The 23,840-nt window shown below is 39.6% G+C and overlaps 4 protein-coding genes across 4 annotated transcripts in view; 1 reads left to right on the top strand and 3 right to left on the bottom strand.

The window, feature by feature from the left end:
* med30 (mediator complex subunit 30) overlaps window positions 1-350 on the bottom strand; it is a 36,240-nt gene extending 35,890 nt beyond the window's left edge. The window contains exon 1 of the mRNA XM_051390287.1: window positions 266-350. The gene's annotated coding sequence lies outside the window, so the exon portion shown is untranslated. The remainder of the gene's footprint in view (window positions 1-265) is intronic.
* Window positions 351-4,046: 3,696 nt separating this feature from the next.
* On the bottom strand, window positions 4,047-11,712 carry slc30a8 (solute carrier family 30 member 8). Its single transcript, XM_051390279.1, has 9 exons — window positions 10,788-11,712; window positions 9,221-9,387; window positions 8,031-8,177; window positions 7,030-7,183; window positions 6,662-6,846; window positions 6,323-6,435; window positions 5,577-5,682; window positions 5,316-5,450; window positions 4,047-4,777 (listed from the first exon to the last, which is right to left on the bottom strand). The coding sequence occupies exons 1-9, from the start codon at window positions 10,859-10,861 to the stop codon at window positions 4,632-4,634; spliced, it is 1,227 nt and encodes a 408-aa protein (XP_051246239.1). The 5' UTR covers window positions 10,862-11,712; the 3' UTR covers window positions 4,047-4,631.
* Window positions 11,713-13,586: 1,874 nt separating this feature from the next.
* LOC127357822 (protein FAM167A-like) lies at window positions 13,587-19,012 on the top strand. Its single transcript, XM_051390288.1, has 2 exons — window positions 13,587-14,054; window positions 16,987-19,012. Exons 1-2 carry the CDS (start codon window positions 13,857-13,859, stop codon window positions 17,272-17,274), a joined length of 486 nt encoding a protein of 161 aa, XP_051246248.1. The 5' UTR covers window positions 13,587-13,856; the 3' UTR covers window positions 17,275-19,012.
* On the bottom strand, window positions 19,009-20,236 carry si:ch211-153f2.3 (uncharacterized). Its single transcript, XM_051390289.1, has 2 exons — window positions 19,760-20,236; window positions 19,009-19,548 (listed from the first exon to the last, which is right to left on the bottom strand). Exons 1-2 carry the CDS (start codon window positions 19,973-19,975, stop codon window positions 19,426-19,428), a joined length of 339 nt encoding a protein of 112 aa, XP_051246249.1. The 5' UTR covers window positions 19,976-20,236; the 3' UTR covers window positions 19,009-19,425.
* Window positions 20,237-23,840: the final 3,604 nt, after the last annotated feature.

The following is a 23,840-nucleotide window of genomic DNA, read 5'->3' as shown; positions in this document are numbered from 1 at the left end:
TTTCAGTACAAGTCTATCAGACGCTATCCTCGACTTTAAACAGCACACCCACACATGCATTCAGTAGGATAACGGGTTAATTAAGCTAACATGTGGACTGGCTGTCACCAAAAGCTAAAGTGGACAGGCACACCACACGACACTTCAGCTTTTTATCGCTTCATTTTTTTGTGCTGTTTTCATTATTCCGGCACTACGTGACACTTAACATCGCAGTCAGTGTTCATTTTTATTTAATAGCATTCTAGACAACGTGTAATGTTACCTGTGTGGTGATAATTTATCTGTTTTGTTGACATGTCAAGTTTTCCTGCTCTGCTCCTAGGATCTCAGCTGCCGCTACTATCGCGAGAGTTCGTCTTGACACTTGGCGGTAAATGATGGAGTAGAAGCGCCTCTTGAAAATGTTACTTTTTAGTGATTTAATGGGATATTTACTCAAAGAAGATGTTGTGGCCTACATAAACTGAAATGTTATATCCCTTTTAGTTAAATGTAATCCATATTTCTTTTTTAAATTGACAACCTCCCTTCAAATGTTTCGAGATTACTGACATTACGGTAAAGCAAGGCGCACTGCAAACTTGTTCAGACTACTCAGGGTAACAGCGCCATATGCTGGAGCACTCTTATATAACAGCCATGTCACACACATCTGACTTCATCAGCCCCCAGGCCAATTTACGCCACATGATTGTTTCTCATGGGTCATTATAACTTTTTTAGTAAGCATAATTTAAATTCATCCCATAAATGGCTGTGTTGTCTACTCTGTTAAATCAAATCCATCCACCCATTACGTATACTGTACAGCTGTGCTTGGATTATTTTGTGAGCTATCAGAATTTAAATTAATTTGAAATACAAGGTGTCAGAAAGACTGACAGGCTATACAAAGCTGCTTCTTCAGCATGTGCTCTGCCATGCAGCAGAATTACAATTACTCTTCTGACTTACAGAGACTGAAAATAAGAGCTTTATTGAAAAAAAAAGGCTTTGCCTTCAGGCTTGAGTGGGGCTGAAAGACTAGATTAGGATGCCTATTACTTAATTTACATTATTCATTCAAATTTGGGGTTACAGGCTGGATTTCAATTTCCTATTATCTGGAACACATTTTGTGTAATAATAACCTGAAGTAATTTCTTTTCACTTATTCTCTTTCTCAAAAAAACACCCTATCTGCAACATGCAACCCTGATATGAAAAATACTGTGTCAAGTTCACTTGACTGCCCACAACTTCTTAATTGCAGACAGAGTGCTGGTTAGCTTGCCAGGATGAATGAGCGTTACTCTTACAATCCCCATCTGCCATACCGCCAGACCAACTGAGGCAAGCCATTTGGAAATTAGTTTCTCTATAATCATCCAGCCTGTCTTCTTGGGGTGTTTAATTGGGACAGGAAAGTACAGTGAGTGGGTGGAGGCAGGTAGTGAGATGAATATGCTTTCTCTGCTCTCTTGCTGAATTATACATTTGACATTATGAGAAAGAATTTTTAAAATAAGTTCATTCACGCATTAGATCCGTGGATTAGGTTGGAATGTGGGTGTGTGAGTGTATGCTCATTTTGTGTGTGTTTAACGGGGACAGGGCTGAGCTACAGACTTGAGAGATCATCTAATCATCATTGATCAAAGTAAAGAGAGAAACAAAAGAATTTACTGATCACATCAAGGCAATCTGATGGAAAATGCTTTGATTTGAAATGACTCTTCTTTATGTAATAGAACCTCATCGAGACAAAACATTCTTGTGAATTCAAACATTTAAATTCAAAGATTATTCATCACACGGTCTCAAAGTTTCTTATCATTATCATTTTCAGTTTCCCCAATTTTATGTGGTTGCCACCTTACTGGAGAGCAGCAAGAAGAAAGTTCAAATAAATAATTGAACAAATAGGCAGTGCAGTATCTCATTAGCTACGGTGTCAGCATTCTGTACTTCATGTGCATGTAATTGAGGCCTCTTCCATAAAAAACATCAGGCAACACATATTACCTTGAAACTGACGGCAGTACTGCATCATCTCATCAATGCTGCAGGGGCTTGAACCTTGGACGTGAGAGGGCGAGACAGCAAGAGCGAGACAGACGGAGAGAGAGTGAGAGAGAAGGATGAAGTAGAGAGAAAAAACAGGAAGAAAAGAGTTGGAGTGGGTGCGAAAGGCAACAAAAACTAAAAAGAGAGACAGACTGAACACCCCTTGTGAGGAAACACAAACCGTGTAATAATTATTAGCTGAGGGGGTATCGGGACTAAAACGGATTATCTAGCCACCTAGTGCATTACTCATGCTTTAATTAAATACACACTGATCTGGTCCCTCCAGGGCTAAGTTCAGACGGAGAGAGAGAAGGGAGTACAATGGTCTGCTCTGCAGGCAGCAGCATGAAAAGTCCATTCAACTGCTCACAGCAAACTTCACCTCCGAACGTCTTAAGACACAAGAATGGGATTAGTATATATAGCTGAGGGTATGGGAAACAGTGATAAAGTGTATGGGTGGGAGGTCAAGCATAAGGGTATGTGTGCATGTGTACTGTAAACTGTACACAATACTGTGCACGTGAGCAAGATTGAAAGAATATTCACTATTATTATCTGATACTTCAGTAATAATCTCTTTGGTATTACAATACCTCATATTCCAAAATATCTACATGCACTTAGCCTACTTATACTGCTGTGGTTTGGGAGGTAGAGTGGGTTATGTGCTAAAGACTCACTTGTATGAACCAAAAATGTATTCTACTCAGTACAGATTTATGCCATTTGAATGAAGAACCATGTCATCAATATACAGTACTTATGTATATATTTAGAGAAGAATTTTTGTGAGCTTTGTTACTGATATAGCTTTCTTATTTTATTTCTTATTTAGAGTCTGTTAAGCACACATTTTAAGAGCAAAATTAATTAAAGGACACAAACACCTCATTGATTAGGGACTGAGGAATAAGGTCATAAACTGGCTGCCTGGCTGATAAATCCCTTTCTCAACCACAGAAAAGTATATGTACATTTTACAAGTAGCTGCTCCAGTATGTAGCACCGACCCACCAGCGTGCAGCCAAACCTACAGAACTATTTTAAATTCTAGAGGGGGTCCCAAAGTTTCCAAAATTACCCAACATGCCAGGTTGAATTTGAAATGAAATGGGGCACAAGATATCTTAATTTTCATTTGATGGACTGGTGCAGCCTTAAAAAACATTTATTTAAGTTTGGAATAAGATGCTTTAAACAACTTTAAAGCTACTTGGATGAAACAAAGGTGCATTAAGTTAAACACTGGCTAATTAGAAGAAAACCTAATTTTGACTAAATACTTTTGAAAAATAGACTAATGGTGAGATTAAAATATGTAGATTAAATGTCCAGTGTGCTTTACAGAAAATGATGGACATGGAATATAATACGCGTACTGTGTTTTCATTAGTGTACAATCACTTGAATATAAGAATAGTTTTTACCTTAGAATGAGCCTTTTATATGTACAAACGCTGTGGGTTTGCATTTTTCTACCGTAGCCCATTTAGCATATTTCACGTTTTGCAGCCAAAATAAAGCCAGGGGGAGGCAAGAGGGAACTACACTGCTAGTTGCCACTAAATCCTACACACCGGTCCTGTAAATGTAGATATTTTCAATATAAAAGACTGAAAATAAGTGGACACCAGCCAGCTATGTGTCAGTTATTATTAAAGATACCCTTGACCCTGCAACTGTAGCTCAGGACACCCATTAGAGGATCAAACAAGCTGTAAACACTGTCAGTAACTGTCAGAGGGCCCCTGGTACCCCAAAACAGCTGCCCAGGTATATTAAAATCACACACAAACTGGTTTGTAAAGGAGGTGGGCGACTGTTAACAGGGATCAACATACCCCTTAAGACAATGGATCCATTTGAGAGTTTGTTGCCCAGCAACAGTGGTGCTGCTAGAGGCAATAAGGGGTTAAACGGATACAGCGCTTCATCTTGAAAGAATTTATGACACTGTAAATCAGTCTTTGAAAGCAAGACTGAAAAGAAAGTATTTTAAAAAGGAATATTTTATTGAATAATTAATTTCAGCTTCTACCTTACAATTGTACAAAGGCAGCAGAAAGACATTTGGATCATGTATTGAAATACACTTAATGCTCTCCACATACAGTATGTCTGAGGTTGCTGATGTAATAGTCCATACATAGAAATATTTATCTAATATATATATCTATATTTACATACCAGACTGTGTGCAAATGCTGGTCGCTGTATCCTATGTCTTAGGTTGATACAGTGTGTTAATGCTCTAACAAACAGTGTATGCTTCACATAAGGTCACAAACAGTTGAAATGTGTGTTTAGGATAATGAATAGAAGTATAAAATAGCAATTACTCAACACACTCAATCAATTTAAATCATGAGAAAGTTGTTTTTTCATTCAAGAACATGCTCATGTCAGCACGAAGGCAGTCATGTGACTTTGGCATTAATGTTACATTAAAACACAAGACCCCAGGGTCGAATGATCATTGCGGAACAACTAAATATTGTTACCACCAGAGGTTACAGCAGCTAAAGCATATCCTGGCCTTATTCTGCTGTGCTCCTACAAAGAATGTAGGCTGGTTCCTACATCTTTGGGTCTTCACAGAGGGTACATCCAGGCTTCAGGTCGGCCTGTCTCTCCATTTGAATCGTAACCGAGTGGAAGTTGTAGGAGGAGAAACAGGCCTGTGTCATTTCTCTTAGAACAGTCTGAGCATCCACTGACTCATCTGTGGAGGATAGAATAAGATAAAGGAAATAGCAAATAACAAATGTTAGTCACCTTGTGTGTTTATACTGTAAACGTGCCTTTAAAAAGCGTTTCAGCAGTCAAAGTTTCTGCACAAAAAAAAAAAAAACGCCCAGAGGCACACTAGCAGCACGTCCTACATCCAGAACATGGTCAAACCTTAAACCTTAGCCAATCGGCTTGCTACTGACCTCACTACCGCTCAACAAAATCATAAGTGTTTGCTGTCCTGGCTCCACAATGGTGGAACGAGCTCCCCAGTGAGATCAGGACAGCAGAAACACATCTGCCACTGCATAGTAATAACTCATCTGTTCAGCACTATGCAATAAAAAAAAGGGGGACTTAATGTACTTGCATCAATTTTGGGGTTGCATCCACATATTTGAATTAACCTGCAGTAAATCGCTAACAATAGCTAGATGTTCTGAATGACTTTCTTCATAAAAATATGTGCAGAAAGCTCATAGTTTCATTAGAGAACGTGTTTGCATTTGAGCAAAGCAGTTTCTTCTCACCTATGGCTACGTGTGCAGACAGTACAGCCTGGTTCATGGTGAGGGCCCAGATGTGAAGATTGTGGACCGCTGTCACCCCCTTCACTGCTAGCAGACCATCCCGCACCTCACTGTATCTCACCCCTGCTGGAGTACCTGAGTCATCAATGGAGAAAGGTAAGAAAAAAAAGAGTAAATGTTAAATTTGATAAGGAATCAGGAAGAGCTGCAAACGCTGTGTACAAACTGTATGTTTTAAGGGTCAGGGAATGAGAACTTTACCTTCCATGAGGACAATAACAATATCCCTCATAATGGTGAAGGTGGTGAATAACACAAATATAGAGAACAGGAAGGTGCAGATGGGATCAGCGATCTTATATTCTGGCTGAAAGGCAGAAATAACACAGAAAATGAAGGTTAAGTATTATCAGACACGTTAATATTTAGCGTAATTAAATTATTTAATCGGTTTTGGTAATTGAGGCTGTACTGAGTATTTTCCAAGAATAGAATTTCTGAAAGAGCACAATGTCTGTACAGACCCATATATTCTACAATTAATTTATTGTTCTTTGTTGTTTAGATTATTTTGGGGGGCTTTTATTGCCTCCTTTAAAAGGCGCGTGGACAGAAAATACAGCACCATCTTTCCTGCTGCAGACAGCAACAGCCTTGTTTTGTTCTGACATTCCTTAAGGGCGAGTGCTTTTTTAGCACCGAGAATACAGAGCCGTGCAAAGTTAGAAGTTAAAACTAATGCCAGAATTAATAAATGGGAGCTACAGTAATGTAAGCTGCAGTATCCTCACACCAACAGCAGCCAGATTTAAGCCAAAACACAACTTCGGCAACTGAGGGACAACTTCACTATAATGTCATAACTAATATGTAATAAGTTATTTTCTCAGAAAATAACTTTTAGCATAAATCAAAAATTGGTCACACATGAAATTTATATTTTACATTAAATTACTTTTTTTTTTAAACAAATGGCCCACGCTTTTCTGTAAGGAGAGACACCTAACCTTGAAGAAGATAATGATGGCGCTGACAAGCACGCTGATGCTCTGGAGAAGATCTCCCACCACGTGGACAAAGGCCGCTCGCACACTGGCATTGGCTTGCTGAGCCCTTCGTCCTGAAAGAAAGTAATTCAGCAAGATCCATGCTCTAAATATAATTATACATTGGATTATAATTCATTAAATATTCCATTATAATGTAATAATAATGGGTTGTGATGCCCCCCACAGTGGATATTCAGTCACATTACAGACTACTGTGCAAGGGGCGGGATTTAAAAGTCATATAATCATATTCTGGAAGAAAGTGACAAAATAATGACTTGAATACTAGTAACATACCATGATTAACCCCATTTTGCTCCAAATCTGCATGTTCATCATTTGAGTGGCTGTGGTTTGAGATCTGTTTGTGTCCTTTTCCTTTCTTGTGACTGTGGCCGTGGTCGTGGCCGTGCCCGTGCCCGTGTGAGCTAAGACCCCCGTGACTGTGGCCGTGACCGGACTGGTGAAGGGTGAGGGCCATGCTTTTGAGAGTAGGAACAATGTTCAAAGTAAATTAATCAGCTCTGAGATACAAGGCGGTTTGACAACACACTACAACTCGCCCTCCTCTCTGTATTAGCATTAATTAAATCAAAAATATTCAAAGGCACGCTGTGCGCTGATAAAGGCTGTATAAATGAGTACTGAGTGTGCATTTTACTCACATAATATTAGCTAACACAGCACAACCAGAAGTAATGAGCATGATAGTGCCCTCTATGGTGTAGTCGTCGTTGATGAGGCGATCCACAGCCAGATAAACCAAAACTCCTGTTACCAGCCAGATGGTGAAAACTGACAGCAGCGCGCCGAGGATTTCTGCAAGGGTGAAGAGACGAGGAGAGCGAGGAGAAAAATAAACCAGAAGAAATACAACAAGAACTGTGATTCAATACTGACACAACACATAGAAGCTGAAAATTGCTTGAAATTCAGTACAGTTACATAACTAGGAGAACTGTATACGCGGCGTTCAAGTGTCAAGAGCTCTATTTATCAGACTAAAGTAACATTTTACAGATTTTCTGGTTAAAATCTTGGCTAATTAGGCATCAACATATTTGGTACAGAGAACAAATGAATTTGCACTGACAGTCTAAAATCTTCTCTAGTTTCAGATTATACAAAAAAGCTCACAAAACAGTTAACCTAAAAGTCTGTGGTTTTACTGTCATTGCAAAACTAGGATAGCTTGCAAATGAATAAGGACAAAGAAAGAGCACGTTCCTTTCAGTTACCCTCATTAAAGACATATACAAACAAAAGTATTAGAATACAGTATAACAATCATCCTCCTATTTGGTTCTCATAACTTTTATTTTGTTTCTGTCCACTGAATGAAGTTGGATGTTGCAATGACATGCAAAGTAAAATTACCATTTTTGTCTATGGAGTCTGGTGGAGAAAGGTACCAATATCAGGGCTGTTTTGGGTTAAACAAAAAGGTCTATCTCTGGAGGTTGTTTCTGTCGAGTTTGAACCGTGTTTTACGATTATCTGAAAGGCACAATTACTGGTTTTGTGGCTCCCATTGTTTTGGTCTGAGATGCTGGTGCTCTAGTGTGACATCTAGTGGAAAGTGACTTTTGTATATATACACTTAAGTATCCCAGGAAAAGCTAGCTCAGCTTTAAAATCTGACAAATAAGTGCTGTCAACACTGTACCTGCACGATGCCAGCCATAGCTGAGCCTGTGTGTGGCAGGTCTGGAGGAGAGCCAGAGTGATAACAGGCTGATGATAAAGCTAGTGAAGTCCACCAGCAGGTGGGCAGCGTCTGTCATCACTGCAAGACTGCCTGCAAAATACCCACCTGCAGAAAGAGAGACAATGTGAGATACAAATGTAAGATTCATACTAGTGTGGGAGAAAAGAGACAGGAGAAAGGTTGTGCATGACAATAAAGAACTTGACTTGACAATGTTAACTTGCTAAGGCTTAGCAGGTATAATATTTATCATGCTCACTGCATTGATTGAACATGTTAGCATGCTAATTAGCAGCATTTTGAAGGATTTGGTCCAAGTACTTGACAAATAAGAGTTTTAGACTGATGATGGCGCGGGCACAGTATGTAGGTTTTAGTGGCATCTATCAGTTTAGTTGCAGATTTCAACTTCGTTGCTCCACCCTCACCCCTCTAAGAGTGAAGGAGAAATTACAGAGGCCATAAAAATGCCAACAGTCCTATCTAGAGCCAGTGTTTGGTTTGTTCTACTGTAAGTAATTGTACACTAATGAAAACATACCTATGAATATTATATTCCATGTTTGCCAATAGATGCTCCTAAATGTCACACACTGGACCTTTAAAACCACAAATGTCAGGCTGAGGGTGACACTAGTTTAAATCATCAGGTGATCACAAATGTTATTAAGATTCATTATCCATATACCAAGGATGAGACCTTGCTGCAGCGGCCATGGTTTGAATCCAACCTGTGTCCCTTTGCTGTGTTCAACCCCTCTCTTTCCTACAGCTGTCACTATCCATTAAAGGCAATAAAGATTCATAGAAACCTAGAAATCATACATTTCTGTGCTAAATTTTGGCAAAAATGGGAAGTATATGGAAGAGAGAAGGAGCAAAGGAAGTGAAAGAAGACAACAACAAAATGGAAGATAGAGAAAGACAAAGGTCACGCGTGGGAGGAAAGGTGACAAAGAGAAGAAAACTGTGAGATAAAGAGTGAATAAATTACTGACTAACTTAAAACAGTCAAGCCAACAGCTAATTATCAGCTGTTACAGACTAAACAGGCATCGGATCTTTTACCGGTACAGTGCGGAAAATGTATTGGCTCTAAAAAGTATCAAAAAGGGATTAAAGAAGGTGAGAAGAACTGAATGACTCACCAAGGATTTCACCAATCATGAAAACCAGGCAGATGACAGAGACCACATACAACCTCTTCCTGGCAACTTTCTTCTCTCGCTCCCGATCCTCTTGTGCATGGCTGTTGTCATGGCAGTGCTTGATGCCACCAGTGCCATCTATCTGTAATGCCTCCAGGTCGGGCACGCTGGATGTACATTAAAATCAGAGTGAATGCAACGAGGCAACAGCAGATAAAAGCATGCAGTTGAGCAATATCTGTGTATCATAAGTTACACATTTGCTGCAATAGGCTTTACAGTCTGTACAGAATATGACATCCTATATTCTCCTACAGCTTACTCTTTAACATTTGTTTAGGACGCAACAAGTTATTTTCATTACTGATTAGCCAGTCTAATATGTAATATTTCATTTAATTGATTAACTGTTCATCTTTTAAATGGGTAGGTCAAAAGGTTCCCAGAGCCCAAGGCGTCATATTCAGATCACTTGCTTTTGAGCGAACTACAGCACAAAGATATTCAATTTACAATGATATAAAAACTGGGAAAAAGAGCAAATCCTCACATTGGAGAGCCTGGAGCAAGCAATTGTTTGGAAGTTTTACTTTATACATGAGTTTATCCATTTCTCAAATTTGTTGGCAACAAGTATTAATTCTGTAACACTTCATATCTCTTCAAATCATCAAAATGAATAAAATTGATGGATATTTGAAAACAAAAACAGACTTCAAGAACAAAATTTGAAGGTATTTGAAGTGGGTTTGTTTTAATTAATCTATTAAGGTTTTTTTTAAAGTTACTAAGGAGCTTTAAACCAAAGTGTCAATTGAAATGCTAATAATAATAATAAATAATAATAATAATAATAATAATTGATATGCTAATAAAGCAGTACATAATATTAACCACCAGAACCAACAACAACCAACTACAATCAGCTGATCACACTTTGAAGATGATCAAAGCTTCACCTGCAGACAGTCACACTGCCTTACAGCTGTTCCCCCCTCAACAGGTAACAATACATCTATTTCTACAAATAACAGTATTGGAGCAAGGATTAAGCCTCAACAGAAAGATGACAACAAAGAGGGGTAAAGTAATTATCACCATGGTCATCTACCATAAAACAGTCACACAGACTTTACTATAATGTTGTTGTTATACAAAGAATTAGGTGGATAACAACTAATGGAGAATTAGGTCACACCGCTGTGCACACCTCTCTGTGTCTGGGAGGATGACGTCTCCATCACTGATGACCGGAAGCAGTAAAAACCATGACTTGACTGAAATGCGGGTTTTTTTGCGCACTGCTAATTCCCCCCCAGACCAGTCCCGTGTGAAAAACCCCATGGGTTCACAAATAAAGGAACGTGAGCAAAAAGACACTGCCCACAGCACAACCGCCACAATGGGATCTGGCTATTTTACTTAAGATCTGACAAACTCTCTAGGCTGTAACTTGTGTGTCTCTAAAACTCACAGAGAAATATCTGATTTAAAAAAATAATAATGATTTACAAGAATGATAAATGTTATGTTGCGCAAATGTAAAAGATAATAAATAAAACTGCACCTTCCCCCTGTGGCATATGCCTTCTTCTTGTCTGGTACCAGGTGAAGCCTCTCTGGATCCTTCTTCTTGAACATGACTGATGTTTTGGAGAATGTCAGATATTATCTATATTACTAAGTCCTCAAAGTAGTAAAAAAAAAATTTAAAAAATGTCCAGGCTTAAACAAAAACTGCTTTAAAAAAAACGAAATTTAAGTTTAAAAAGTACTTCTGAGACAGCTTAAGTTTTGTTTATCCAAACTTTAGCTCTATTTCTTGCTGTGGTCTTCTTCGGCTCCTGTTGCCTCCTCTTGGAAAAGTGTTCAACACTCGCTGGACATCCTATTAAACCAGCCAGGGTGCAAACGAGTAAATATCTGATACAGCCTTGTGACTACCACCGTGCGCACCGTGTGCAAACACACGGCCGCCTGCAGAGCTAAGAGCCGGGTGATGAGAGAGAAGGAGACCCACAAGGCTCCAAAATAGATATAAAAAGTAGCACTTCAAAAAGACACCAAATATCTCAGGTAAAGGTTGGTGATTGAAGCCCCAGTCAGACCATAAAAGTGGCAATTTTCACGTTTCACTGGATGTGGCAAAAAAGTTAAAAAATGAAATCACCTTTAAGTGACAAGTTAGTTGAGTGCGTACTGCTTGATCCTTGATCCAAGATCGGGCGGGGCGTATTGTTGTCCATCCAGCCGTGCCTGATAAACTCATGCGGGACCCGCCCCCCTCCTTTGACCAGCCTGCACTGTTTAATTATACAATCAAACTGAGTGTCTTGCGCTCTTCGCATGAGTATTATCACATGGCCATTCGTGTCTAGATCCCGGTTTCCTCGTCTCACTTTGAATAGCACGCTTCAAATGTCTTCCCATGTGAATGTAAGGCTAATTAAGTTTTGAAAGAGCTTACTTGGACTCCTTGTTAATGTGTCTGCTCGCAAATTTAAATATGAAAAACTTGATGATCTTAAAAAAACATTGTGAATCTGAAGGCAGGATATTGTGACATCACAAGGAAACCAGTATGCAACTTGTGTGGAAACATGAGTCCTCCAGCGCCCTGATAACCGACCTTTCAGTCATGTAGGAGGCACCTTCCGTCCAACAGTTCAACTTCTAAAAATAATAGAAAAGGTTTTTTTGAGGAGAGAAAAAAAGTAGGTGTAATATTAAGAATTTTGAAATACCAGTGGGTATACATAAAATTGCAAAACAGTAGGTCTGCTTGAGTGTTGTTGAGCAGACTTTAAGTAGGCCTAATTATATTATTTAAGTTTAAGCTATAGGGAAATCCTGTAAAAGAATGAATGGTCCATATGTACTGTACAGATGGAAAATCTCTGCAGCTCTGAAAGAAAAGCACCAGAATCTACCACAAGGTGGCGACAATGAACCATCAACCATCAACCAAGTGTTGGCAGTCCCTTGTACTAGACCATGTGCTACTCGTGAGAAGAGGGTACTGATACAGTATTTTTGTGTTTTTCTTTTATGATGCTATTGTTCTTATTTATGATTTATATATTTGTCTGATTGTGTAGATGCAAGAACTTTCTGTGTGTTTTTGGTTTGTGTCCTATCTAGAGGTTCTGGCTTGGCCTCCTAACAGCCCAGTTAACTGGTGCACCTTTGTCCATCCACAGCAGTGAAGAAAAGTTTTTGAAAATGGTAAATGGACCTGTACTTGTATAGCGCCTTTCTAGTCTTCCGACCACTCAAAGCACTTTTACACTACGTGCCACATTCACCCTTTCACACACATTCACACACCGATGCACAGCATTGGGAGCAATTTGGGGTTCAGTATCTTGCTCAAGGATACTACAACATGTGGTGGGAGGAGCCGGGGATCAAACCAACAACCTTCCGAATAGTGGACGACCGGCTCTTCCTCTGAGCCACAGCAGCCCTTTAAACTAAAGATATACAGTGAAAATGTCTCTGTTTTACATCATTTTGATTTAATGGGAACCCCCTCATACATTTTATTTATGGTGATATAGATATGGAGAATGATAGGTTAAAAAAAAGTTAATTGGCAATTAATTACACATATTCACTCATTCACAAAGCAACTGATGACGTTACAGCTTATACCACTTACATCAGTGCTCTTCCGTCTCTTTGAAAGCAGCATCAAGAACATGAGAGTGAGACTTAAAGGCAGCTTTTTGTCATTTGACAGTTGTGACGCTTGTTTTCTTTTCTTAAGATCTAAAAGTGGAGCCAGTTTGCCTCTAAAAATAGCTTTTCGATGTGTTGGTGGCTATTTTGGTCGATACCGTCTGTGAAGTGGGCCTGTGTTTGGTTTGCCAAGGCGTTGAGTGTGTGAATAGATGTTGCATTGGGGTTGCCAGGGGCTGCAGAGTGAGGGGAAAATGGCACGAGAAGGGTTAGTTACACATGGCTGTTCACACTGTTCTTAAGCTCCTGACCCTGCAACGGGCCAAATCACCAGACCATGAGAGCTCTACTTACACCGTAGGGCTGTGTGTCCGTGTTTGTGCTTCTTCATCGTCTTTCAACAGACAAAACAACAGACCAGAATCAGTCCAAGCTCTGGTAATTTTAAACATGCACAACTGTTTTCGCCCTGGCAACCACCCGCCTCCTCTCCACCTCTCCATCCTAACGGTGTGTGTGTGTGTGTGTGTGTGTGTGTGTGTGTGTGTGTGTGTGTGTGTGTGTGTGTGTGTGTGTGTGTGTGCGCATCTGATGAAAAGGCCCAAAAAGTGGTAAACAACTCCAGGTCAGGCATCTGGACAATGCACTGACGTCAGTAGTGCTCCATCACATTCACCCTCCAGTGATGCCGGTTCACCAGGGAGCTGGGGTGTAATGTTTGAAAGACAGACAGCAAGAATAGAAAGTAGAAAAAAGAAGGGGGGGGGCAGGAGTGTGGACGAAAGAGAGAGTGAGTCCCTCATAAGTCGTCAGAACTGCGAGGGATCTTCTCATAACAGAAGAGACAGAGATCAGACGAGGCTGTATCTGCACTACAGCTGAGAGCAACTCAAGACACAGCAGAGGGTCTAGAAGGAACCCCAGTTAGACAAAGTGAGGATATCACTGACTTAACATGATGGAAGTGGTCCTAACCAGACTGCGGGACTTCTCCTGCAAGACCTCCACCTTTGATGACTGTAAACCAGCAGGACAGAGCGTGTGCAGGGATCCTCGGAGCAGGAGTGACTGCCTCAGCGGAGAGTGCACAGCTGGAGAGGAAGGCAGAAAACTAGACATAGAGAGTGCACTGGCCTGGCTGCGAAGGGAACTGGTAAGATTGGAGCTCTGATGAAGTCTCACTCTTCTTTCTATATTTTAAGTGAAGTCCATCTCACTGTGTTTTTCAGTGGCAAGGTCAATGACTCAAGTAGTGTACTTTTAAGGTGTATTTCTAAGTATTTATGCTACTTTATGTTTCTACTCCACTACATGTCAGAGTTGAATATTTTTCACTACATTTATTTAACAGCTTTAGTCAATAGTTACTATGATTTTACAAACAAAACATGTGATTCAATTATATAATATGATTATTTTTATAGGTTATAGGCCCTGCATACCTATACAGGTTATGCAAAGCTATGTATTCTGGGAATTATGAGGTTGCCATGTACTAATACGAATGATAAAGTTGTAAAGTCTGGCTGCACAAGATAATAAATAATTGCACACAAATGATTAAAAATATCCATTTTCAGGAGCTTGGTGGCTCCATAATTTAGCACTCTGAAAGGGGGCATTTTGTATAATGAGTACAAACATTAACGAGTCAATGCACTAACCTGTTTTAGCATTTAGCATTATCGCATTGTTGTCACATGTAGCCACTGTTCAGCAAAAGCCTTAAGTACATTTAGCTGGGAATACTATCCTCAAGTAGAATTGTAAATGCAGGAATTTTACCTGGAACATTGTATTTTGTACATTGTGGTAATGATGTTGTTTATATAGATGTTCCACCACAAGTGCAAGTTTCAGTGTTGAATTTAATATTTCAGGCAAAAATAATGAAATAATAATAGTATAAAAACATTTTATTGGCTGTAATGCTAATGGTCAAGTAATTTGTCACCCCAACAAAATGACCTCCTGGGTCACTGTGAATGCTTTTGTGCGTGAAGCCCAAGTTATTACCTTTTTGTTCCTAAGATGCATGTAGGTCATGTTGTTACGATGTCAGCCCCTTTTAAACCATCCTCTCCATTCAAAGAGTCTGGCTGTGTGTGCGTTTGGTTGTCCAATTGTGTGTATGTATGTGTGTGTCTGTTTGCACCTCTGTGTAAGGCTTATTGTCATGGCCTAATATATCACTCGCCATTTAGTGCGCTCACCCAGACAGCTCGTCATGGTAACCGAGTGTCCTGAGCCCACACAGAAGAAAAAAAAAAAAACACGTGTCTTAGTCGGAGCTGGACAAAACAGCCCGTAAAACCAGAGGCCTACTGGTTGGTTTGATAAGAAGTCTTTGTGTAACAGCAATGAATGACAATCATCTTAAAGGGCGAGGAGAATTCGCTGTATTTCAACACAGATCGGATTAAAACATTGTTTCCAATCAGTTACTGTGACTGTCAGCTTCACTTTTGAGAAGCTTACAATCATTTAGACCTTTAAAATCCAGGATAAAGCCCAACTCCATTTAGTAGCTGTTCTCGATTATCTTAATCAGCAAATGGGGTCAAAATTGATATTTAGATGTTCCAATTGTCATTTAACTGAGCACTTTAAGGACTTGCATGCTGCCTTAAAAGTTTTCAAGTTAATTCTTGACTTTGGAAACTGCAGTTGACAAAACAATCTCACCTCCAGATCCACAGCTGTTTTTGTTAATCATACCACATGATCGTCATCAGCAAAAATAGTTTTCATATAAAGATGTTCAAATGTCTAAAGAATGCAATTTATTGGATCAAATCCAGGGTAAAAATGTAGTAAGTTTGTGTAAATTCAGACATGTCGATCTGTCCTACTAATAAAATTATGTTTTCTATCAAATTTTATAACTGATTTGGCAACATTCATGATGGAAAAACAAGTGCAAAGTAAAGTAAAGCCTGATAGACGGCAGATTTTATTTCATTGTTTGGTGACATGGCAAGACATCACTGAATATACTGTGAGTTTTCTGTTTTCAAAAACTATATTTATGCTGGTTTTTGAAAGCTTGAACCTCATTTAACATCATGAAATCATCTTTATTGTGAAATTTGTACTCTATTTAGTTAAATATTGATCATAGGGAAAGTAAGAATATTCTGTCTATAGATTTTTAAATGACACACTCAAAAGACACCCTCAACTCAATGAACCAATTATTTCCACTTCACAATGACCATGAGGTAACCTTTGTGAAAGATCCAGCTTCTCTGCCTGGTGTTTAATATGCAACCAAACTGCTGCTACAATTCGCCATCACCTCTAATCAAATTCCAAGGTGCTGTGTTCATGTTTTCCTACGGAGAAAGAAATTCTTTGAGATGGCTTTGTTATCCACACAAAACCTCTTGATTTAAACATTTTGGTCACGATAGTTGTCAGTGGAACAGGACAGAAAAGGGGCACAGACAGATGCAGATACACACAGTGTCCGGCACATTATTTGAAAAGAACTGGTGTTTTTTGGCATGAGGAGGTGGAGCCCAGCATGCCCACATCTCCAGCTCCCTCACAGAAGAAAAAGGTCACGTTTCTTCTCTCGTTCCTCCGAGTGTTGACAAAGGCGGTAAAACCACCATCTTTCAGCCGGAGCCCAGTCTCAGCCTGGTTCTATAATTAACAGAGAAAAGAAATGCAGATCGGCCCCTGAAGGTTTTTTGTTTGGGACATTCCTCGATCCTAAGGACAAACTTGGACTCTTAAGTTGGTGGAATTCTGAATATCTTATTCTACAATGCAGGCAATTAGACAGCCTCTCATAAAAAAGGAAGAAAGAGCACGGCAAAAAGATGCATTTGCATTTGAAAGAAGGCAACGCTCAAATGAAATGGCTGAGCATGAGCCCACTCAGTTTGATCAATAAGTCTTTTTTTTAGTTTTTAGTTTATAAGTTAATTTTCAGTTTCTTTGGGAGTTCTCATATCGGTGATTTATTTCCTTCATCGTATGATATTTGGACCAGTATGTCTGTTTTCCTCTCTGTCCATCAGTCAATAACTAAAATGTATAAAAATAAGAACTAAGCAGATGTTTGTTTTTGTGTGTAGATGGAAATGAGATCCCAGGACCAAGCTTTGATCCGGCAGCTCATGGAGCTTCACTCCGGCATCCAGGAGCTGAAGCAGGAGTTGTCTGAGGAGGAGCAAGAGGAAGAGACAGACGAGGAGGAAGAGGAGGGCAGCTACTGGGACTCTGACAGTGAACAAGGAAGCGGCAGCGCCTACTCTAGCTCAGGGGAGGTGGGCTCTTCCATTTCCTTCCTGAAGATGCCACCACATATTTATGCACGGGTTTTATCGAAGAGGGCGTTCAGCAGGAGAAGCTCTGTGCCTTGAAAATTCAAAAACTATTAGAAAAACTTTTGTAGTCTCTCCTCAACTTCCTCAAATCCTCAAAGGCAGTCAACAAAGACAGGGTGGAGCAAAATAAATATACCTACATTTGCAATTTCCCACCGTAATTTCACTTCCCTGTCTGTAGTATTTTCCAGAAAGAAGCCAGACAAGAGTATAAGTGGAGTTGAGGGAAGAAAAAAAGAAAGCATGTGGTTGTCATGGCTTATATGTTGACACTAAAGTCATTTTAATTTAAAGGACCAGTGTGTAGGATTAAGTGTCATCTATCAGATTGCAACCAACCTCTCCTCTTCCCCTTCTAAGTGTATAGGACAAACTACATTGGCGGCAAAAAAATGTAAAAGGCCCTATCTAGAGCCAGTGTTTGGTTTGTTTGTTCTGGGCTACTGTAGAAACGTGGTGGTTCAACATGGCCGCGTCCGTAGAAGAGGACCCACTCCCTTTGTAGATAAAAACATCTCATTCTAAGGTAATGAAAACGATTCTTATTTTCAGGTGATTATACACAAATGAAAATATACCTATGAATATTATATTCCATTCCTGCCAATATATCTTCCTAAATGTTACACACTGGACCTTTAAATCCTCTCATAAGATACTATATGTCAGTCTGATGACTTCTTTAGCATCCAGTTCATCCTTTGTTCATTTTATTTTTGTAACAAAAACCTGACTGTAAATATAATAATGACTGAAATGACAGCGCTATGAATCTAACGGAACTGTAAGACAGTTTTGGAAATACATTTATTGGCTTTCTATCCGAGAGTTTAAAGTAGCTATCATAATGACTAAACAGAGCAGCTTGGTTTCAGTTTTCTAACAGATAAAACAAACTTATTAATCAGTTTATTAATAAGCTTTAGAAATGCTGTTCTGTTGCCTTTGGACTGAGACAGGCTAGGCCCCATTTTTTTGTCTCGCTAAAGCTGCTTGCTAATGCTAAGCTAAGCTAACTGACTGGTGGCTGTAGCTTCATATTTTACGGACAGATACGACAGTGGTGTCAATCTTCTCATCTAACTTTCGGCATGGAAGTGACGAAGCCTTTTCCAAAATGTCACACTTTTCCTTTAACTTAGTGTATAAATTGTGTGACAGAGGATAATATAAGTCCTGAATTAAATGTTGACCTAAAGGCAGTCATTGTTGTCTTTGTGTAATATTGTTTGTGTCAGAAAGCAAGAGGATTGTTTCTTCTCTGTGTAGACAAATTGTAGGGTTAATTTTTGAGTTGATATTTGTACAAATGTTGAGGTTTGAATGTCCTGATCCTCACAAAGCTGTGTGTGTATGTGCAGGAAGCTCACTGACCTTTTATGACTGTAACTGCATAAAGAAATAATTCAATGCAGCAGCAAGGCAGGCTGGAGTTCATTGCATCTTTATTGTGAACATGCATTGATGAAGCATTCTGGTGACAGTAGGACCTTGTTCCTGTCCTCGGTTGTGACTGTGACCATTAATTCTTAAATATCTCTTTGAGAAAGTATTATGAGGATATCTATGTTAGTGCAGTGAACCAACATAAATCCACGTGTAAAAAGATAACTGTGTTCAGACTGTCGGTGTATTAAACCTATCCGTGAACTGAATAAGATAGAGTTGTTTGAGAGGGAGTTATTTATTAACCATATGAACTTCTAGCAGTGTTTCAAACAGTTACTGTACTGCAGTTGTACAGTATGCCAGCACAATAAAGACATGACATTTCTGGTGGTGCACATTTTATTTTTGTCAAATCACATAAAATTGTGCCAAAGACGATTTTCTATTTAATTTTTACATTCATAATGTCTGTTTCCTGACCTAGCAAAGAAACAAAACACGTACAAACAGGTTTCTTTAGCACGACTCTGCATAAGTGCAAAATTTCTAAACAAGCGTCACACAAAACCAAGCACATTTTGTAATTCTTCTTCCCCCTCTGGGTTACTTTTTCGTGCAACTTTTTTACAATGACACATTGTATAACAATAAGCCATTATCACAAGCAACACACATTTGAACTTTTGAGTTTTCTGTTGCATCAGAGCCATTTCCTTCTGCACCATGGCTTCCAGTAAGAGCATTTTTCCACCTCTCTCTAAGTCTTCCCCAGAGAATGGGCTCTCTACTGGGGGCAGGTTACTGCTGATCATCCCCCTCTACTTCCACACCTCCAAAGCTCTCCCTCCTCAGTCTTTGGATCTCTGTGTTGAGCCCCAGTAGTGTCTGAGCCAGCTGGAGGTCCTGTGAGCGCATCTCCAGCTGCATGACAACAATGAAAGAACTGAATCAGCATGTTGGAAGCTATAATGTATGCACTTAGATGCATAGACTCAAGCATAAATTACTACTGTACATTAATGGACTGACATTAACAACAGATAAATCAGAAATATTTCTGGACACAACTGATAGCAACTACTGCAAACTATAGAGAAAATGCAGAAAATATCAAATCTGTGAGTCAACTTACCAGTTCAGACCTTAGCCAGGTTATCGCTCCATCTATCTGCGCCCTCCGCAGCTCTTCATTGGCCTGGAAACTTCTGCCGAGGCTGACTGGTCTGACAGAGGAGCCAGACTCTTCTCTAGACTCTCCTGTCGCCCTGAAGGCATGAATCAGTTTATTTTTAATGTTCTCCAGAACCATGGTGGACAAAGTATCCTCGCTGTGACTGTCTCGGTCCATGCTGGGAGGGTATAAGTGTGTGCCCCCTCACGTGTTGCCTCCCAGCACTTTCTTTGAATGACTGGTATTCACTTTTCTCATTAAACTTTAGGAATCTTCTCTTGCTTTCTTTGATGTCCACTTTACAGATCCTCTCCGTACTGGTCTTCCTCCTTTCCCTTATGAACAGGACTCAGCAGTAGAAGTCTGTGTGCTTCTGCTCAGCAGCTGCAGTCATCCCTTTTGCCTGCCCGGTGTTGAACTGGCTTGTTTTGTCATTGTTACTATGGAGAAACTTCCCTCCGCGTGCATGCCCCATCTCCTCCTCCTCCTCCTCCTCCTCCTCCTCTTTTTGGTAACCTTAATAAGAATGGTGGAAGATCTCGGACAAAGACTATTGTTGCCTCCAAAAAGAACTCAAAAGACCCCCCCAACCACTGCCACCACACCCTCCCCCCTTTTTTCTTTCCCCTTTCTCTCTTTCTTTTTCTCAGTCAATTCCGCCCCCATACAATTCCAGTGTGAGAAATGTGTTGTGAGTGAGCTCTCATTTGGACAAAGTGCCAGAGTGTAAAACCTGTGAGTGTGTGTGTGTGTGTGTGTGTGTGTGTGTGTGTGTGTGTGTGTGTGTGTGTGTGTGTGTGTGTGTGGTGTGTGTGTGTGTGTGTGTGTGTGTGTGTGCCTGCATGTACAGCGCACACAAAATCCATCAAACCCCCAGTGGACTTTTTCAGTGCTTCTCCCTAAATAAGACCTGCTTGTCAGCTTAGGAGACAGACAGGTTGGGCAAGGAGGGAGACACAGCCTCAGTGTTAGCCGATTCAGAGGCACAAAGGCCAACCTACGGTGAAATATAACCAGGCCCTTTGTGCCCAAGTTAAGTCCATTCCCTGTGGGGTTTGTGGGATGGTTTTTGGCAACTGTGAGCAGTTTTTTCTCTGACTTCTGTACAGAGATGAGACAGGAGTCTAGTGTATTTTCCTGCCTGACTTATGGGCCCTGGCTGTGAGAAGTGAGAGGGCACATTTGGAGGGGACATCACACTCAGTCAATGCTTTCAAGTGCACTTTTATTTTTTCCCCCCAAGGTAATTCTTTACTTTGAGGAAGTGTTTTTTCTCATTTTTATAGCTATGTCACAGAAACAGAGTGTGAACTTGTGTGTGTGTGTGTGTGTGTGTGTGTGTGTGTGTGTGTGTGTGTGTGTGTGTGTGTGTGGAAACCTTGTGATATCCAACATTCTATTAAAAAACTCTCAGCCAAGTCCTGCTCCTCACATTGACCATTAAATAAATGGCTTTGATTTGCAATTCGGTCATACAGCAATGTGTAAAGACGGATAGAGGAGTTGTGTTGGACAGAGAGAGAGAGAGAGAGAGAGAGAGAGAGAGAGAGAGAGAGAGAGAGAGAGAGAGAGAGAGAGAGCACTTGTCAGAGCTCATAAGATGTGAGCTATGACTCCATTTGTGCGGAGGTCTGTGGAGCGTGAGAAGAGGCTGGAGGGATTGGGCCGTCAGTCTTGAAGGTCAAGGAAGCAGGGCGACACGTGACAACAATGACAGGGACAAAGAAGCTGAGCACACACTGAGCATCAGGTGGTGGGATACCCATGTATGACTAGACAACCCTGTCTACTTGAAATAAAGTTTGCTTTTACTTTGCTTTATTGTTTAGGGATGGCAAATATAATTGCTGTCTGGATTATGGTCAGAGATTTTCTTTTTTAGTGACTGTACCACACAGAAGTTGCAGGGAGTTGGTTAGGGACTGGCATCCAGAGTCCCAAGTGTGGTTCAGTTTTGGCAAAAAAAGTGCTTTGTTTAGGGAAAGATTGTGGTTTTGGTTAACTGTTAATAAATACATCAGGATTCAAGTCACTGCAGAAATGTTCTGCATTAAACCAGACCATGGTTTTTAACAAAGTGCTGCCAATGCCTAAATACCACATTCTAAAAATACTCCATTACAAGTAAAAGTTCTGCAATGAAAATGTTACTGAAAACAGCAACAAGGAACTTTCATTTTTTTGTTGTTGATTCTGGCGTCCCCTGTGGACAAAAGCGGTAGTGTTTCCACCACCTAGTTGCATTGATATCAAGAGGAATCCGACCTGGTGGCAGGCATTAAGAATAATAATGTGTAGAAATGGCCAATCCTCTCGCTGATGGTCTTTGTTTATGTTGGTCATATAGTGGCAGCAGTGTTAAATTGAGTTTCATAACCAGTTAAAAACACCTTGTTGTAGGTTTCAGTAAAAGTATAGAAGTATTATCAGCAAAGTATCAACAGTAAAAGTACTCGTTATGCAGAACTTAATGCTTCTTTCCCAGCACTACATTATTGTAGTATATTCTAAAGAGAATCGTGAAAATTTAATTTTACTCTTGTCTTTAACTTAATTTCATCAATGATGTAATGGTAAACCAGACACTATCCATTTACAGTAAAGCATATCAAAGCCTTCCCTTTATGTGAAAGATACCACTTACATGTTGTCTTGGCCATGCCCAGCTCTATAACAATGTTTAGGAAAATATTTTTAATGGTTCTTGCAAGTAGTATAATTTCAGATTCAAACACAAAACACGTCTTTATTTCCATTTGTGGAAGCACAAGGTTAGATTCTAGGGGCATTTGATGAAAAATAAATTGTAGTGATGGACTGGAAGGCTTCAGCCCCACTGTTTCACTTAAATTACTGTAATTACACAAATGGAAAATAATGCAATATGGTATTATAGTAATTAAACATTGGGGAATCATTATTGTCTTGAAAAGAAATTCCTCCAATAAATAAAAAATGTTCTCAGAAACCAAACATCAATCTGATTTAGACCATTTATTTTAAAGACTTGGGACCATTAAAAGTGAAGTTACTACTTTATATTTTAGCTTTTATTCACCACAGGCTTTTTCTCCCCACTGAAGAGTGGACACCTGGAATTGACTTTCATCTGAATTCAGCAATGGTGGGATCTGTCTTTTAGTTCAATGGTATTTAACTTTTCAGCCAACTCTGCTGCCACCTGCTGGTTCATTCAGCTGTTTGCAGAATGTCACAACAAAAGTCTTGCAGTGCTTTATAACATGTAATGTACAAACAGTTAATAAAGTATTATTGTGTGTTAATTGTACTGACATTCATCCAAATGGAGACAATTTTTACTGAAAGGAGACTCCGGCTGAGAGAGCAAGTTAAAATGTTTTATTGTTTGATTGTTTTTTTTCTCCTCTTAATGGGCCTTTGAAGTCAATTCAGTCAATTCACTACTAACAGGACAGTTGGACATTATCAAGGCAGACAAAGGGAACTTGAGAGGAAACCATGGACAAAAGCCGGTGCAGTTTGAGCGCCATTAAAAGAAACTGTGTCTTTCGGGAGAAAATAGGACACACTAACACAGACACAGCAATTTGTGTCCATTCGGCTCTTTCCAAGTGGATCTAAACTGCTGTCTTTGACTGGCTTTCTAACACCCTCAAGTACTATACTTAAGTACAAATTTGAAGTACTTAACTTGAGTATTTTCCTTTCCTTTATACTTCTACTCCACTACAATCTAGAGGGAATAAATATTTACTCCACTACTAAGTATTCAACACAGTTACTAGTTACTTTCTATATATTTTTTTGAACACAAAACATTTAAAAATAAATGTAAAAAATTAATTTGTAACCAGTGTTAATGCATGAGTAATGATAATCTAATGATACAGTATATAGTAGTAAATCAGTCACATTGAGTACTTTTACTGTAAATACTAATTACATGTTACTGATTATTCAATGTAGTTTTACTTGTAATGGGATGATTTTTTTTAGAGTTTGGTATTAACACTTTTAGTTAATACTTCATCCACCAATGGAAGGTAATGAAATCAGTTTA

Source organism: Dicentrarchus labrax, unplaced genomic scaffold, assembly GCF_905237075.1.
Source record: "Dicentrarchus labrax unplaced genomic scaffold, dlabrax2021, whole genome shotgun sequence".
Taxonomy (NCBI): Eukaryota; Metazoa; Chordata; class Actinopteri; family Moronidae; genus Dicentrarchus; species Dicentrarchus labrax.
Note: the sequence above shows the minus strand (reverse complement) of the source record. Positions and strands in the feature narration are given on the sequence as shown.